This window comes from Anas platyrhynchos, chromosome 8 (assembly GCF_047663525.1).
Source record: "Anas platyrhynchos isolate ZD024472 breed Pekin duck chromosome 8, IASCAAS_PekinDuck_T2T, whole genome shotgun sequence".
Taxonomy (NCBI): domain Eukaryota; kingdom Metazoa; phylum Chordata; class Aves; order Anseriformes; family Anatidae; genus Anas; species Anas platyrhynchos.
Window position 1 is genome coordinate 35,662,533 of NC_092594.1, and position 17,366 is coordinate 35,679,898.

The 17,366-nt window shown below is 41.3% G+C and overlaps 1 protein-coding gene and 1 long non-coding RNA gene across 5 annotated transcripts in view; one reads left to right on the forward strand and one right to left on the reverse strand.

Annotated features, from left to right (window-relative positions):
• Positions 1-17,366, forward strand: part of LOC113844285 (uncharacterized) — a 94,366-nt gene that overhangs the window by 265 nt on the left and 76,735 nt on the right. For all 4 annotated transcript variants that reach the window (XR_003498745.3, XR_003498743.3, XR_003498744.3 and 1 more), the window contains exons 2-3: positions 7,023-7,194; positions 16,424-16,670. This is a non-coding gene — a long non-coding RNA (uncharacterized lncRNA). The remainder of the gene's footprint in view (positions 1-7,022; positions 7,195-16,423; positions 16,671-17,366) is intronic.
• On the reverse strand, positions 528-4,517 carry LOC101796820 (CARD- and ANK-domain containing inflammasome adapter protein-like). Its single transcript, XM_021274750.4, has one exon. It carries the CDS (start codon positions 3,801-3,803, stop codon positions 1,536-1,538), a length of 2,268 nt encoding a protein of 755 aa, XP_021130425.4. The 5' UTR covers positions 3,804-4,517; the 3' UTR covers positions 528-1,535.

Consider the following 17,366-nt stretch of genomic DNA (forward strand, 5'->3'; position numbering starts at 1 on the left):
TCTATCTGATGCTTCACAGATAGCCTTCAGTTGCTGGCCTGTTAAATTTCAAATTTCTTTTGACGTTTTTACTGCTTGAAGTGGTAATATTTCTTCACTTATCTGACTTAACACCGTGATTTTCACCTAATTGTTCCAAGGAGTCTGGCTGTCTGCATTTTACAAGGTTGCCTGCTAAGCTTTCTTATCACTGTAAGCATATCTCAGTACCATATTACTTTCCTCTATACAGTGTAACTCTGCAAAAACATTTCTATTCCCACAGGGTGAGTGGGGCTGGAAGCCTGTGGGGCTGAGGTGATGGCCGGGCAGGTCCCTGCGTGAGGGAAGGCTGCCCAGCCCCAAAAGGCTATGTGCTGGCTGAGGGACCTCGTTGTGGTGCTGAGGTGGCTTTCGCCTCCAGCCGTGTGGTCACGTCTGTTAGTACAATCCTAGAAGCCTAGAGTCATTAGGGTAGGAAAAGGCCTCTAAGATCACCTGGTTCAACCATCCCCCACCACCAATGTCACCACCAAACCATGTCCCCAAGCACCACCACCTCCCTGGGCAACCCGTCCCAATGTCTGACTGCTCTTTGTGAGGAGAAATGTCTCCGAATTTCCAACCTGAACCTCCCTGGTACAACTTGAGGCCATTCCCTCTGGTCCTATCACTAGTTACCTGCGAGAAAAGGCCGACCCCAGCTCCCCACACCTTCCTTTCAGATGGAGAGCACTGAGGTCTCTCATCTGGGAGATGGCAGCAGAATTGCGTTGTTCTCCTTAAAGCACTGTAACATGGCCATAAAAATCTCAGTTTTATCCCCACATGCTTTTAAACCTGTTCCATTTTGCGAGAAGCATTTGGCCCTTCATGTGCTGGTGCTTCTGTTCACGTAGTGAAGGGAAGCGTGAAAGGCCCATTGTCACTGGGAAGGAAATGACCACAGAACCCTTGAGAACATGTTTCTGTTCCAAGAGATGGCAGTACCAATACTTTGCCTTGATCCAGTAAATTCTGTTGCAGCCTTTTTATTCTGAACATCTTTGTGGTGGAATCGAAGTGAAATTGATAAACAGAAAATGTGGTAGGTTGATTTCATTCTCTCTCCTTAAAAAGAGACAAAAACAAACCAAATGCTGTAATGAAAGACAGAAATCAATTTTTTATAATCCTAGGTTATGTTAAAGTCACAAGATAGGGTATAACACACATCCAAAGAGGGTCCAGGCCGATATTGAACATTGGTGCAGAGCCCAGTAGTGCCCTGAAGACAGCAACACTCTCGTAGCAAAGCTTTGAGGCCCCACCACTCTCCTGGTTGGATTATATCAAGCCTTGTGACAGGATTTGTTAGCATGAAGAAGCAGCTGTAGTAAATCTGAACTTGACCAACACTAACATACAGCTTTTGGCTTTTTCCGTGGCCTCCTTTGATTACTGACTTAATTCTGCCTGTCCTAACATAATTTTCAGTCATACTGGGCAACAGCGCAATCCAAATTATTTTAAAGAATAACTCTGCATTTACATTTTCAAACGTGTGCTTTACATATTCATCTTGTTATTAACATTTTCTTTTTCAAAAGTGCGACAATTTGGGCCTGATTTTCTGTTCTGTTAGATTCTGCTACTTGCAGCGGGGTCTTTTTGAGACTGTTAGCAGCCAGTAGGTTTGCTTTTTCTCCTTGTGACCAGTTGATGAGGGAAATTACAGCATTTAAATGACCGGCCTTGCAAGCACAATGCAAAGGAGTGTCCTTACTGTTGTCTAAAGCATTGATGGCTGCCCCGTAACTCAGTAACAAATTTATCAAGTCACCGTGTCCATATTCCGCTGCAATATGCAGTGCGGTCTTTCTCCAAATGTTTCTATCATCAATATTCTTATTTTTCCCTGATGTCAGAAGAAGTTTTACAATCTCTGTGTTTCCTTTGATGGCCGCATAGTGCAAAGGAGTACATCCATGCATGTCCTTAACCCCAAGTCTTCCTTTTGTAGCCAACAGTACTCTGACGACGCCGAGATGTCCTCCCTCAGCTGCAGCGTGCAGGGGGGTCCTTTTCTCTTTGTCTTGTGCGTTGGGGTCAGCGTTAGCATCCAGAACCATCTCCACCATTGTTTCGTCTCCTTTTTCAGAAGCATAATGTAAAGGTGATTTTGACTGCCTGTCCTTAGCATTAACACTGGCTTTGTGCTGCAACAGCTGTTGGGCAACGTCAGTGTTACCTCTCTGACTTGCAACGTGCAGAGGAGTCACCAGCTCCTTAGTGACAGCATTAACTTTGGCCCCGGCGTTGACTAGCAGGCTAACTAACGCTGCTTTATCGTGCAGTGCAGCGACATGGAGCGGGGTTTCATCCGCCTGATTCGTAAGGTTAACTTCCATCCCTTTGCGCAGGAGCAGCTTTGTGATGGGGGCAGCCCCAGCCTGAACTGCCAAGTGCAAAGCTGAGTCTGAAGCAGGAGTCTTTATACCCAAACTTGCTCCCTTTTCGATAAGAACTTCTGCAGACTCAGCCTTGCCTGTTTTGCACGCCAGGAGTAAAGGAGTGTACTGCATTTCGTTGTAGGCGTTCACATCTGTACCTCGGTCAGCTAAAACTGCTACAATGTCGTGCAGATTTTTTTGTACAGCTTTAAAAAGAGCTGACTCCATCAGGTCGGATGGCAGATCTTTAGAATACTCCAGCAGCACTTTGAAGATGGATGGGTTGTTGCTGTTGAAGGCTCTTTCAGCCATGCTGGAGTCAACTCTGGCTCCAGCCTCTAGCAGCACTTTTGCAGTGTTTTCAAACCCCTGAGAAAGAGCATAACTGAGAGCGGTCTGTCCTCTTTCATCTTTTCCATCAACAGAGGCACCGCTCTTTAAAAGCCTTTCCACCAGACTGCTCTCATCTTTAAGAGCTGCTCTGTGCAAAAAGTTGTGCTGGTTCCTGTAGCTTCTTGCCTCTTCCCTCAGGAGCACCGTCAGTACATGACCGTGGCTGTTCTGCGCGGCCACATGAAGCGGCATCTTGCCTTCTGTATCCAAGCTGTACATGGAAGCGCCGCACCGCAGAAGCACTTTCACTGCATCACCGTGGCCCTTCTCGGCAGCCCTGTGCAGTGGTGTTCTTCCTTTCTTGTCCTTCACATCTGGCTTAGCGCCTCTGCTGATCAAATATTCCATTACTGCTAGGTGTCCGTTAGCGGCTGCGACATGCAGAAGGGTTTCTCTTGAGGAGTTCAGTGCGTTAATATCATTATCTTTCAGTGTTTTCTCTATCTCTGAAAGACAGCCCTTAGCAACTGCACCAAAGATGCCTCTATCAGAACGACCTTTTCTAGGTTTTGCTGCTCTTGAAAGGTGGGTTTCTTTTTTTCTGGTCTTAATAGCCCAATCTTGCTTTTTTCTTCTAGGAGTCTCTTTTTTTTCCTTGTGCCTTTCACTCCTATTTTCAAACCAAACCTTGTCTTTTTCAAGTAAGTATCCTACCAATTGTCTTCTTGCATCTCTGATGCTGTCATTAACTTCGCTGACATATTTTCTCATCTCATTATAAAGTTTTGGCTCCACCTGCTTTAAACAAGGATAAAAAAAGAGCCTGCAGGCTCGTTCGCCTTGAGAAATCAGGATGTCTAAAACTCGGGAGTTCTTTTCTGTTCGTGTCCTGTAGAAACTCATGACCATCTTTTTTTCCGGGGAAAAAATGCCGTTGTCTATCAGCCAGTTCAGCAGGTGGTCTGGGTCACTTATGCCTTCTATTAGCTCCTCTCTTTTAATTTGTAGGACTTCAATTGCGTATGGATTTGTGAACAGGCTGGTTGAATGCATGCTCATGTTGATAAGCAAAGAGAACTGAGCTGTTGTTCAACATTTGGAGTTAAGGATGAAGTAGCAAAGTGGGATCACATCTCTGCATGCAGTCTTTTTTATAGAACTATAACCAGCAATTGTTGTAGTTCAGTGATAAATCTTGAAAGAATGAGAAAGAAAGCAAAACGCTCTCACCTTTAGCTTTCCAGTTTTGTTAAAGTCCTTTGATCTTCTCTGTTCTTCCTTAGCAACAAGTGATGTTTAGTAACAAAACAAAAATCGGAGGTTTATAAAGATAATCCACTTGCGAGACTTCTTCCAGACTTTTTAATATAAAATAAGGGAGGAAAAAAACGCTTCTGTGAAGCTGGTATTTTAATAGAAGGCTTGGGTTTATCAAGTTCCTTTGGGCCAAGCTGTTTTTTGTAGGTGCTGAAATGGCCGGTCTTTTAGACATGACAAAAGAAAATCAGCAGCGTAGTTACAGTTGCTATGATTGCATACTTTGTACAGTCTTAAATGAAAGAGTACACGTTGCCAGCTAGGTAGGTGAAAGCCCTATAATGTAATGAAATGAAAACATGAAGATCGAGATAAAAATAAGCTGTCTAAGGCAGCTGGCTATAAAAAGCGTTGCAGCCTTTCTAATACGAGTTACAACTTCAGTCTGTGAGGTGTGTTTGACTGTAAGGTTATTTAGCTTGTCATTCTTAAAGCCTGCCTGGAACATAACTCTTTTACGTGAGGTGGATCAAGGTGTGTGATTCAGGACACAACGTTTAAAGTATAATTAAGTAAGGCTTCAAATCTGTGAATATGTATAGTCTCCAGTATGGGTGTAGGACCTTTGAATCTAGCTGTAATTAATTTAACTTATTGGTGTTTAAATCCCTCACGGAGAGAAGTAAATACAGTAATAATCATCTGCATATTCGGAAAACAATTGAGAGAGAAATTAAGATGACAGGGTTCTGTAAGAGCTGGAAGTAAAATGAGCTGAAAAGCTGACAGCTTGACCTTATTTAAGCAAATGGGAAATTTTGCCAACTGTTTCTTTGCTCAGTGCCCTTTCTGTTGGGTCCTGCTACCTTTGCATGTATTTTCTTTAATAGTATGTACAACGTGACTGATAAGATTTTGTTTTTAAAGTTGATTTTATTTTTATAAGTAAGATTACAAAATATATTCTATTAAAAAAAATAATAAAGAAATAGCCAGGAAAAGCAAGACTTTAATATATATTTAGAAAGCCAGCCAGTTACCAAGTCAGCAAATTTGACAGCCAATTCAAGAGCCCAATAATTCCTCTGAAATGCAAAGGAGGGCACTACACCAAGAACAGCAAAACTTTTGTCATTTAGTTAATCATTGTTAACACTTAACATGGAAAAGTCGAGTTTATTGTAAGGAGTCAGAGGTCTGAATTGTGCTCCCAAATCTGCTAATGACTCAGCCTGTGATCTGCAAATTATTTAATCTTCAGGCCTGACTCAACAAAGTACTGAAGATATATCTGTCCTGAGTAAATTAATAGTCCTTACTTGAAGGTTGCTGCAATGGGATCTTTATTCCTCCACTGTTACTGTTCCAGTGCACAACAGAGGTAGCGATGCTTGATTGCCCTCACAGGAAAGTTTTGAGCTCTATCACTGGAAAATGTTACACGAGTGCTAAGCAGTATTGTTAATAAAGAAGGCAAACGAAAAATTTGGAGCTCCGGAAAAAAATTAAAACCAGAAATTGTGATATTCTTTAAGAGCCTAGTATTATGGCAGTAATTTCCTAACGCGCTGAGCACAGAAATTGTCCCAGTAAACTGTGCTAATTACAGGGTGCAGTACTCTTCACTGGCCTTGAGGAGGAACATTTGAACAATATATGCATGCAAGGTCTCTTTTAGAGCCACTGTGAGACTTTATTTTTGGAAAATAATATGCAGTAAATTACTTGTTACTAGATGCAAATCCTAGGCTTCAAAACGTAATTTTGCATATTTTTTTAAAAAGTTCTTTATATGCATGTGACATGAGGAAATTCTGTGTTAAAACAAGGACCGTGTTTGTCAAGAAAATTTTGGAAGCAGGTTGTAGGGATTAATTTTCAGAAATTACATTTTAAAATCCTTTTTATTTTTTTAATTAGTGTTTTAAGTACTTTCAGAACTAAGTCTTTGTTCCAGCAATGACCTCAAAAAAGAATAAAAACCCAAGCAGCTGAGAAGAAAAGATATTCATGACGGGCTATTTGAAGCACACGTTCCGTTTATATCTTTTGAACTTATTAACCCCATTCATTTGAAATATAAATGTTTTAGAGAAGGAAGCTATATTAAAGTTCCACATCTCCACATCCTTTAATTAAGTGCATGAGACCACACACGTGTAGGATCACCAAGAAGCTCTACATTAAAAGTCAGAATGGCAAAACTTCATATTACTAAGGCAGATCTTGGGTCTTCTTTGTTGTCTTTTATTTGTATTTATTGTCTATGGGTCACAAGGAGATTTTTTTCTTGCTGGGACTAGGGCAGGTTCAGCTTCAGGGGGACCATTGGAGAAACTCCGTGCTGTAGGTGTGCTGCTGGTATTTTAATTAAGTGTTGCCAAGAAGCCTGTAGTGAGCAGATTCTCTTGACAGAAATACTGACATTCTTCACCATAAGCTCTCGTGTCATTGTTAAATGCAAAGCAAGGCTGTGTAAATGTAAGTTTACCTAGAAAAGACCTAATTCAGATAGATGTGTGCTCTGTGGGAGGCCGTCAGTTGAGAGCAACACGACAGAGTTTAGAGCAGGCCCGGAAAAGGGCAGGTGATGCTATTGATGGGGAAGGTCTGCATTTTGGCCTCTGCTGAGCGATTTCAATTAGGGAGCATCTAATCAGCATTTTAACCCAGCTGTCGCTGGTTGGAGGCTTGAGCCAGTTATTTCGTACGTGGAGTCTCAGTTTTGCTACTTGTGTCCTTGGGCAAATCACTTAATCTCAGCACCCTGTTTACACAAGCATTCAAAAAGGAAATTTTTTTCTACCTCACAGACATGTCCTGTGTGTTTATTAATGGTGGTGTAGCGCTTTGAAGTTCCAGAGCGCTTTGAAGTTTTTGTCCTTTGAAGTATTGTTTTCTGCCTTCTCAGAGATGAACATTTATTTCTTAAATTAACACGTGCCCGTGTTTTCGAGCCTATTTTATGTTGCAATGCCATCATCAAACAGACGTTTAATTTTCTTTATTTTAATTTCTCAGAGATGAAAGCAACCAAAACTACACCTTGCATGCTGGTGAGCCACCATTTGCGACGAGGAGGACTGAGGGACCTGCAGAGGTCACCATTTCTCCACCGAGGCTTTCCCCTCTCAGTGAGGAAACTCCAACTGCGGTTACTGCCTTCTGCTGAAACTGCATGTGCTGCAGCCGAGTGAGTGACTGCCAGTAACTTCTTGGGTTCTCTTGGGCATTTTCTTGACAAAACTGATGGAAAGCCAAGCATTAATAACACGGTTTCGCTCACCGTAATATTTTTATGTTTCCCAATGTGTGCTTTAATTTCACTGCAGACAATTGTTTGTAGTAATGCCAGCTGTTTATTGGAAACATATCTCGCTGTAGAATAACCAGTTTGTAAGAGATAGCAAAGCCAACGTCATTATCTAAACATAAGGGATGGGGAAACGTATCTGGGTAATCAAGGCATTGTCATTAACAAACATGGCTCAGGAATAAAGCTTTGTTCTGGATAACCAGAAATCTAAGTGTGGCCTGGCTGGTTGAGGTTGAACTATATTTAGGTATAGTTAGATTGAGAAACAGCAGCGTATGAAGTGTTCGTGGTGATGATTAGAGTGTGCTTGACTTATTATAACACTGGAAGAGAAGCTGACTAGTCAGAATGTCTGCGAGAGAGACAAAGTGTAGTGCTTGGTTTTGCCTGAAGATTAACGACAATAAATTAGGGAAGTCGAAAGGGGAGCTTTGGCACGGAGCGATCCTGTTTGTGTTTAGTCACATTTCTGCCCAGAGCAGACCTGGGGCCTTCCTGGTACTGGGAAGTCTCTGCCCGGCTGGTATTTAAACGCGAGGTATTCCCAGGAGCAGTGCCATCCTCCCAGCGGCACTGGCACACGAGAACATGCCTGCCTTCGGGGGCCCGGCTGGGGCCTCCTGGAGGGGGGAAAGCTGATCTGTCCAGCCTCGTGTTTTGCACCTCACCCCGTGCGTTGGGCTCCCATCTTATCCTCTCCGCAGCTCGCAGGCTGGCAGCGCTGAACCACCCCTGCCGAGTGCCCCGTGCCAGGTCTCGTCCTTAAAAAGCTGCCTCGCAGACAGTGTGGCTCCCCAGCCTCCTCCAAAAGTCATGGGTGCCTTCAAAATACTAAGTAACAATACAACAGCTGATACAATAACTCAGGTATTTTATTCTATTTACAACACAGGTCACAAACAATGTTATCCTAACACTACAATACTATTTCCTCAAGAATAAACAAATGAAGATCCCATTAAGTGCTGCACTTCTGCAATGCCAAATGTTATTTTCCCAAAGATGAGTCTGTACTTTTATGAGATTCCGTCCTGGGGTATTGTAAGTGGGTAATACCCATCGGGGAAGTGCCACAGATGGCTGTGAACGCCGTGAGAGCAGACTGTGTGTCCGGATCAAACTGCAGAAGTGAGGCCCAACGTTACATAAATCATCCAAAGTGAGGACTAGGATTGTTTTTCAGTTCACCGTGGGTATATTAGTGAGGTTTTAGAAGAGCGACCAAACTACTTAGACAGCTTTTTTTTTTTTTTGCCGTTCAGGTTTTTTGAGTAATTAGATTTCGGTATTTTTCCAAATTCTCCATGGAATTACTCACCAGGTAGTTTTCCCAGAAGCAATGTAGCAGATGTAGAAGGAAAAAAAGCGTTCTCATTTAGCTTCACACAGCTAAGGAAAAGCAAGGTGCTTGTTTCAAGACATAATAAATAGGGAACAAGTTACCCTGAAACAAACAGAAAAATTATTAGTGATGATATGATAAAATATGCATTTAGTTACTGAAATTTACATAATGCAAAGGCCAAAAAAGAAAAATAACTATTTTTATGTCTGGTGATTATCAAGAGTTGTCTGTTTCCATACACATCTATTCTGCAGAAATCTTTGCTGTCACAAGCTTAATTTAAGTCTAAGAACTAATTTGTCTGTTAATTCCTAAACCCATATGGACACTAATACTGATTTTACTAATGAGGAGAAACCATTCTCCAATAATTGGCTTGAAGTTGTATCAATGTTGTGATTTTTACCTTACCATTTGAGGTGTTTAAACGTGTCTTTTCACCCCAACCCTAACAGAAAGCAGTTATGGCAAGATGTTAGTCCTCAAGTCATTAGCATGAAATGTAACTGATGTACGAGTATTAAGTTACTAAATGCTGAGGCATCTTCAGGGATCAGCAAAACCAAATGGAGAGCAGGCGAGTTGGTTTGTTTTGTTTTTCTTTTTTTCAGAACAGGCAGATTTTTTTTTTTTCTTTCCATTTTAAACCAAACAAGCCCTTGTGGTTTTGAGTCAGGAACGTACACTTTGTCAGTGAAATCTTACAGAAGGAAATACTTCGTTAAAGTTCTTTAACTGTTGAAGGCCAGGATCCTCCCTCCCCACGGCCCCTGTGCTCACTGGGCTCCCCTTGCAGGCAGCGTTGCTCCCAGAAGGTGACCGTGGTGGTGCCACCACATCTCCTGCAGAAGCCTTTTGGCCTGATTTGCTTTGCAGAGCTACAGTAGCTTGTGGAAAACTGCTCTGAATTCAAACCAGCATGCAAGCAGGATTTGGTTCCTACTGATTATAAAATGCTGCAGAGATTAATAGAGACTAATGGGACTTTGAAAGGAAATAATGTTTTGGCACATCATAAACCAGTTTTAATTGCTGTTATTTATTAAGGTATTACAGTTAGATGTCAAGCATCAGACATAGTACAGACATTTACCTAAACAATGTCTTGCCAATGAAGTCTCCCCCCTCCCAGTGAAATTTTGCCCTCTCTGAGGAATCCATTTATGTATATAAATTTTATTTATTATGTCAAAAGAATTTTCAAAACCATTTATTTTAGTTCCACAGTTGGTTTTTTTTCTGAACATGAAGAAATATAAAACGTTTTAATTCAGTGTGGAAAACCATCTCAATATATATATATATTTTTTATTCTGGTAAGAAAAACTACTTTATAATTTTTCTGTAAAAAACACGGTGTGCCTTCTGAGTTAGTGGTGGTAGATTTTAGGTTCAAGTAACACCAGCAGCAGGAAAAAGCTACTGTAGGCTTGTAAATGGGACAGCAGACAGTAGAGACCAGGGGCTCAGGTAATTTCCCTCCTTAAAGCTATCTGAGGGCAAGTGGGCCTGGCTGAGTCAGATTGGTCTTCCTGATGGGCTTGTACATAGGAGGAGGTTCCCTGCATCATAGCTGTCATGCAGGCCTCCATATGTTTTGATTATTTATTTATTTTTCTTAATATTCTAGCTCTGCTGCTTGTCTTTCTCCCTGTTTACCTTGAAAATGGTCCCCATATTCCCCGCTCCCTGAGCTTGGAGAGGGAGCTATTTCATTGTCAGTCCTTAAGGTTTTCTTACTGCTGTAGTTTAACAGAGACTGGTAAAGCATTGGGTCAAAAATTCAGCGTAAGCTTGCAAATCTTCAGTGAAAATAATTCCTTTATTATTTCTCTATTTCTCAGTTTTTCAGTAGCATCATTCAGCACTGTATAGAAAAGCAAGGCAACTCAGGGCTAAGGGTGAGCCTGGCAATGCATATTTAGCTTGTCTTCATTACTTTTTCTTTTTTTTTTTTTAATTTCTTTTAGTCTGGTATTCTATATTTAGAGAAATAGCAGGTTGTTTTCAGTTATTTCATGTTAAATGGCTAAAATCTAAGTTTGACTTAAATTCTACCTGCCTTCATATATCTATCACCATTAGATCTTCACTACTCTATCTAAATTATAGCACTTTTCTAGACTTTGGACAACTCAAGTTATTCAAGGGGCTTTTTATACATTTTTTTCTTTTTAAATCAGGATTTTCCCCCTTTTTTCCTGTAAAATAATTTATGGAAGCTTTTTTTTTTTTTTTTTTTTTTTTTTCTCCCCATTTACCCTTACTGTGATTCAGTTGAACTCCATCCTGGTCAACTAGTTAATAGTTTTCTTATGCTTGTTTACGCTTGCTGTACGTCAAAACAATGTTTAACCTGCCTGCTATAGCAATGCTATCAAATCATCACCATTTACTTGTATTTTCTTACTAGTGTTCTGATCTGTTCACAATGCTGTAATCTGGTTGGAAGCTTTTTTGTTTCACAGCATTTCTCTTGCTAGAGTGTTTTCTGAGGCAGAGAGCATCAATTCTTTCATGTTATGTTACTTCTGACTGCTTCCCCTGTCCCTCACTTGATCCTCTGGCTTTGGCTGGCTGTGCTGGTTCCCCAGACCGTCTGTGTTTCCTTGTTTGTCAGCATCTGGATTCCCGTGCCTCACCTTGGCTCCTGTTCAGAAAGTGTGTAAGTGTATATTCGACTATACAGAGGTGCTTCAGTGGAGTGCAGGTTTGATTCCCCAAAACTTCAGTAAGACATTAGCAGCTTCAATCTTTTTGAATTCAGAACTGTGCTGAAGCACGGAGGAAGTGATTAGCTGCTGCTCTGGATCAGGGCCTCAGCACTCCTCCTGTCTGACTCCACGTGAGACACCCGTGCTGACTTGGGTCGCTCCCTAAATCACAAAGCCCTGACAACTCCTCCAGATTCATGGCGTTTGCTTTCCTTGGCATATCCCAAAACATCCTTCTCTGTTCAGCTGCACCTGTGATATTCCAGCAGCTCTCTTTGTTCCCAAGCCATTATGTCTTCCTACTCAAATTTCCATTCAAAGAGTGATTCATCCAGCAGGGGAAAGGCATGACCTAGCTGCCCCCTCAGTTTCCATCGCTTTGCAAATCATGTGCAGTCTCATCTGAACCGGAGCTTTCATTTCAGACTTCTCTCTTCCCTTTCCTTAAACTATTTTTTATTCCTTATTCCTGTAGAAAACCCTGAGAGCAGAGAAATGTTGGCTGCATAAACATGCTTTTTTATTTTTTTATTTTTTTTAAACTAGCTTTGGTCACAAGAGCAAGGAAAACACATCAGCATGGATTTTCTTTCCTCTAGGAATGCCTTTTCTCACAGCAGCTGATTACATGTGGTTGTTACCTGTGCCGTAGCTACTCTGAGGACAAAGCACACGCCTGACTCATTGCACCAGCATACCAGCATCCTTTTTTTTTTTTTTTTTAATCATAGCTTTCATGCTCTGAATGCTTGGTTCTAATGTCCAGCTGGAGAGAATTGCACACCTCCACCAAAAGCCTGTGCAAGAGCTGCATACTCTTCCATCATCCTTTATGATGCTTTTGATGTCTTCCATTGTACCCTGTATACTACTTTACTCGCCTTCCTTTGAATACTGTCTTAGACATTTAAAGTCCCCTATTCCCCTTTTTCCTCTGTCATCAAACCTATTAATTTGCAACTGCTGTCTCCTCTGCTGTGCAGCAGAAGCATTCCCTGTTTAAGAATTGTTTTCCTTCCCTGCCTAAATAGCCATTCTGGGTTTACAAGACTCTCAGGGTTAATTTCTGTTCTCCGAGACTTCTGGGACTCCTGCCAGCTGACATGGTGGATGCTGAAGAGGTATCCAGAGCCATTGTAACCTACCTGTAGGTCTGTTTGCTGCTGTTACAGTTCCCAGTGAAGCAGTCTTTGGCTCAATATGTATCCCATAATAGTACACAGAATAGTAGTATGTCTGCTACAGATTTTTAAGACTCAGATTAAGGAAAGAAGAGCTAAGTGTTAATGTAGCATCGTGAGAATGGGATCAGCGTGACACTAAGTGAAAGAAGGGATATTGTAGTGACAGCTCAAGCTATGTTAAATTAATGCTTAATTCAATAAAGTATCACTATTAAATTTATCTAAACTAGTCTGAGCTTGCAACAGAATTCAGAGCAAGCTTACTAGAGACTATACAAGGCCATGATCTACTTTCTAGAAATATTGGCAAATTTAGCTTAATTTTGGCAGATTACATCCCAGAGTTTTGCTTCCTGTACTGTTTTGAATTGGTACCTCTGTTCCTTTTCTTTGAGTCTTTTAAATCAAAAACTATGAAATATCTCCTGTGTTCTACGGGTTCTTGTTGTTGGTCTATTTTACAACAGGATGAATTAATGTTATCTCAATATGACTTTCAGTTTTGCATGGATTGGCACCAAACCCACCAGAATGGTAGTTTGCTCTCCCCCCCCTCCTTTTCTACTCACTGGCATAATTTCCATCCAACAAAGCTTTTCAAAAATAAGGAAGGAAAAGGCCTTCCTGTACAAGCTTCCTGTGGATCCTATCCAGATATAAAAGACTTGTGTAAAAGCTTGGCAGGCGATCCCAGCATATGCCACTTAGTGACTTCCTTTTTTTATGTATCGTTCCATCTACAGCAAACGAATCCGAAAATCAGAGTAATTTTCATTCATTTTCGAATAAGAAATCTTAAATGGTAAATTTCCTATCTGTGCAGAACGCCCACATTTTAAATTAAAAGTTTTGAATGCTGACAGCATTAGTCATAGGAAATCCTGTATGAACATCCAGCACTTAAGTTGGACCTTCCCCTAGATCACACCATAGAAGGAGTTTACAGGAAAACATTCTGTTAGTTTTGAACACTTCGTCAATTTTTAACCCTTCACATGCCATCACATCTGGTAGAACAGCATGTTTCTCTGGAGCCCATTCCCTTGTGATTGAAGAGGTATTAAAAATCTCTATATTTCAATGCTACAATTTTCTGTATTTTAATGGTATCAGCTTACACGGATGGACTGTGGTTCATTCTCCATCCTATTGCTGTCTTGGGTAAAAGCGAGGCACAGAAGCAAGGTAGCACAGGCACCACGTGCCCCTTGCTTGGGTGCTAGGTGACAGCCTGTGAATGGCAGTGCTGAGGGGAAGGCTTACTGCACCCAGACATCAGTGCCAGCTGAAGGATGTCACAGCTTAGAGAACGGGCTGAGAGGACAAATATGTTCAGACAGTGCTATCTGCTTCAAGCAAACTGTATGATGTAACAGTAAAATGGGAAGCTAAAAAAGGCAACAGAGCTTTGTAAATTAAACTGTAACGTGGATGAGGCATGAAATAATACATGCAGCTATGTTGCACACAATCACTTTCACATTACACAGGTGAACCAACTTTGATGGCTTCTTTGTCTTTATTTACAAGGAGCCAGCCCACAATGGACTTTAAATCTTAAAAAAATAATAATAATAATAAAAAAATCTAGTTTTCATTTTCACTGAGTGGGAAAATTCCACTCGTGTCTAGTTACTGTTTAACAGCTGGCTTAAATTGGGGTGTCAGACTTAAGGAAGGAATCCCAGAGCGTGAAGTATCAAATAATACCTATCCTCAAGATGAGGATGAGGTTCATGACGTTGGGCACAGCAGGCATATAGTCAGTGAATGAAGTTAAAAATATCAGTGCTGTGGAGCCTTTCCTAGTGCTCCAGCTTTAGATCAAAGTATAGCAATGTATAAAGTTTAATTAATGAATGAAAATATACAGGCTTTAGATTAGGCGAATACTGATGGTTGACAATGAACAAAATATAAAGGTATTAAAATACTCAGCATTTGAGAGCTTTACTTCTATTCTGACACTTCTCATGGATTTAAACAGCCTTTGATTTATGTGGGGGGGGCTTCATCATTATAAGTGATCAGTTTTGGTTGTATAGGCAAAAGTGAGCATTTTTACTGGCTGCACGGAGAGCTTCTGTTTGTCTTAACTTCTACTCATCAAACTCCTTCTCAACTCTGAGACTCGCTTTTGAGTCTCAAGTAACTTTGAGTCTTCAAGTAATTCAAGTCAGAGTGCAGATCTCCATGAAGACTACAGCACTGTGAAGATCTGAACCAGAGAGAGGATTTAGGCCTAGAAATAGTTCTTTGATTTGGGGCTTTTGAGTGGTTGTTGTTTTTTTTTGTTGTTGGTTTTCCTTTTTAAGCTAAGACCTGGACCACACCGTAGATCTTCCTTGTGTTTCACAGAAAGAGCTGTTGTGAGAAGCCTTGTGTGTGACTGTGGAGTGGTCCCGTGTAAAGCTGTACCTGGGATTTTATCTCAGCTTCACTACTTACAGCGCTGCTGTCTGATGTAGACCAGCTGAACCGTAGAAACAGTGAGGAATCTGGTTTTATTTTTGGATGTTAATTGCTAGATCTCGCTTGTTCCTGTTTCTGTACAGCGGTACAGGACAAGGAGTTCCATTTCTTCTTACTGCCCTTAGAGCACTTCTGCCACCACAGGAGCTAGAGCCTCCTAATGGGGCAGGGGAAGGATGAGGCCAGCAGCACCGCACTTTTCACAGGTTGCCAGGCCTGCACGTCTGTGGCTGGGCTGCACGGTGTATTCCCAAGGGGGATAGCGTTGGCTTTTCCTTCTTAGATCAGGCTGTGGGCATGTCAGGACACTTAGAATTGAAATTCAAGAGAGAATACCATGGGAAAGACATCAGGCAGTACTGTTCCTAAACTGAGATGCTTATGGCCTTAATTTGCAACAGATTTGGGAACCGAGCTGTTTCTAGCAGAAAAGGAGTAACATGGTAAGATCTTCCATGCCCTGAGCTCATTGCCCTGTTCCTTTTGTCACTTTGTCGTTATTACCTTTAGAGTTTGATTGGAAATGTAACTGGCATTGCTAGTAGCAAGTAGCTGCCACAGATACTAACAGTACGAGCATTTCATCGACCCAGATGCCCGTTCAACCCACAGGCACATAACCATGGAAGCAACAACAATTGACATGAAGTTAAAAACCAAGCCTTTCTCGTATTGCCAGTCTGGCATTTCCTGTCCAGTGGAAAACACAGAAGCAATTTCTGCACATAAGAATGATAAACAGTGAACAGAGGGGGGCAAGGAAATAGCTTGTAACTAATTTTGGGTGTGCTGGTATATTTTGTAAGTAAATTTGAAACAGACATGGAAGCCAGCATCAGGAGCATGTGCAAGAAATTCCATTTGTAAGACTTTGAATAATAACCTCGCTGCCCTCTTAAATAATTTTAAATATATATGCACAAAGGTAGTCACCTCACACAAAGCAGTTTCATAAGCAGGTATGCTAAGGACTCCCAGTTCTCATTCAAGTTAATGGGCGCATGAAAATTGTTCGCTGTGAAAGTCAAACCATGTTTTATAGGTTTGTCCATATGGGAAGTTGGGCTTGTTTAACCCAAAGTGTGAATTCAAATTAAGTTATTAAAACTGCTGTAAGAGCTGCCTGGGCATTTTTGTAGTGCAGTTTAAATTGGGAAGAGTGAATTTAAGAATTCTGACTCAATTTCTGGTAATGTGGAGATTGCTAATGAGCATTTCTTTCAGAGTGATGCCACATCCCTGCTGCTGGTTACTTGCACTTAGGTTCTGCTGCTCCATGGCCCCCATCATTTCAGTGTTTATGGGGCTGTCTGCTTAAGCAAATAAGGGAAGCAATGCAGATTGAAAATATAGTTGTTGTTTGTTTTTTTTTTTTTTTTCCTTTTGGCTAGGTTATTTCTATCAGTTTCCTGCAATATTCTAAGAAGTTCCACCAGCATAAATAAGTGGAAAAGAAGATGTGAAGAAGGAAGGAAAAGGTGGCTGCTCAGGCTGGCACTGACGTGAAAAAAATGCTTATGTGCATCAAAGCTGAGCACCCTGAGGCCTGGAGGCTGACCTGTCCCTGCTTGCCTGGCAGCAGCAGCCCTTGCAACAGTGGTGGCCAACCCTCAGTTACTGCAGTCCACAAACCAGCAGGTAAACCTAAGTTATTTATTGATATCTTAAAACACCGCAGCTAAAGCTACCCAAGGTCATACAGCAAAGTCCCAAGTTGTATCTAAATCAGTGCCAATAAGAGTGTGCATATTTTTAATGTTTTAATTGAAACTATCAGTTTTAAAGAGCTAGAGCCATGTGACTTTCTGGTGAAGATAAAAGTTTGGTTTGAGGCTCTGCAAATTCCTGGTAAGAGAAAAAGTCTCTTGGGACAAAATGGTTTGCCCTTGCTTGTTTTCTTTCCTTCTACGCTAGAGCTTCTGACATCCCTGTTACCCAACATGAGAATACACTATGATTTCTAAGCATGTTTCCTTCCCAGTGTGTATCAGTGGCCTGATTTCCAGAACTGCTATTTCTGTCAAGCATCGTTAGGAGTTGTGCTGCTTTTTGGTAATTGTTGCTCAGTAATTTGGAAAAACAGAAATATCGGTCAACGTTATTGTTACTTTTGCAAAATTAGAAGTAAAAGCTGCTAAGTAGCACTGAGGCTCAGCCAGGAGCACTTCCCTAAATACGCTAAGCTTAGATGGTTTGGGCAGTGCAGAAGTGGCAAATAAAAGTCAGAAGTCTCTAACCAAGCTAAAATATTAAAAGCCCAGCTGAATGTGCACAGAGAAGAGTGGCCTGCTTTTTCACAGGTCACAGCCCCGAAACCTGATGTTGCGGGAAGTT

Bases quoted from the DNA above. Each gene is read 5' to 3' on its own strand.
- LOC101796820 (XM_021274750.4), bottom strand. From the start codon at position 3,803: ATGAGCATGCATTCAACCAGCCTGTTCACAAATCCATACGCAATTGAA.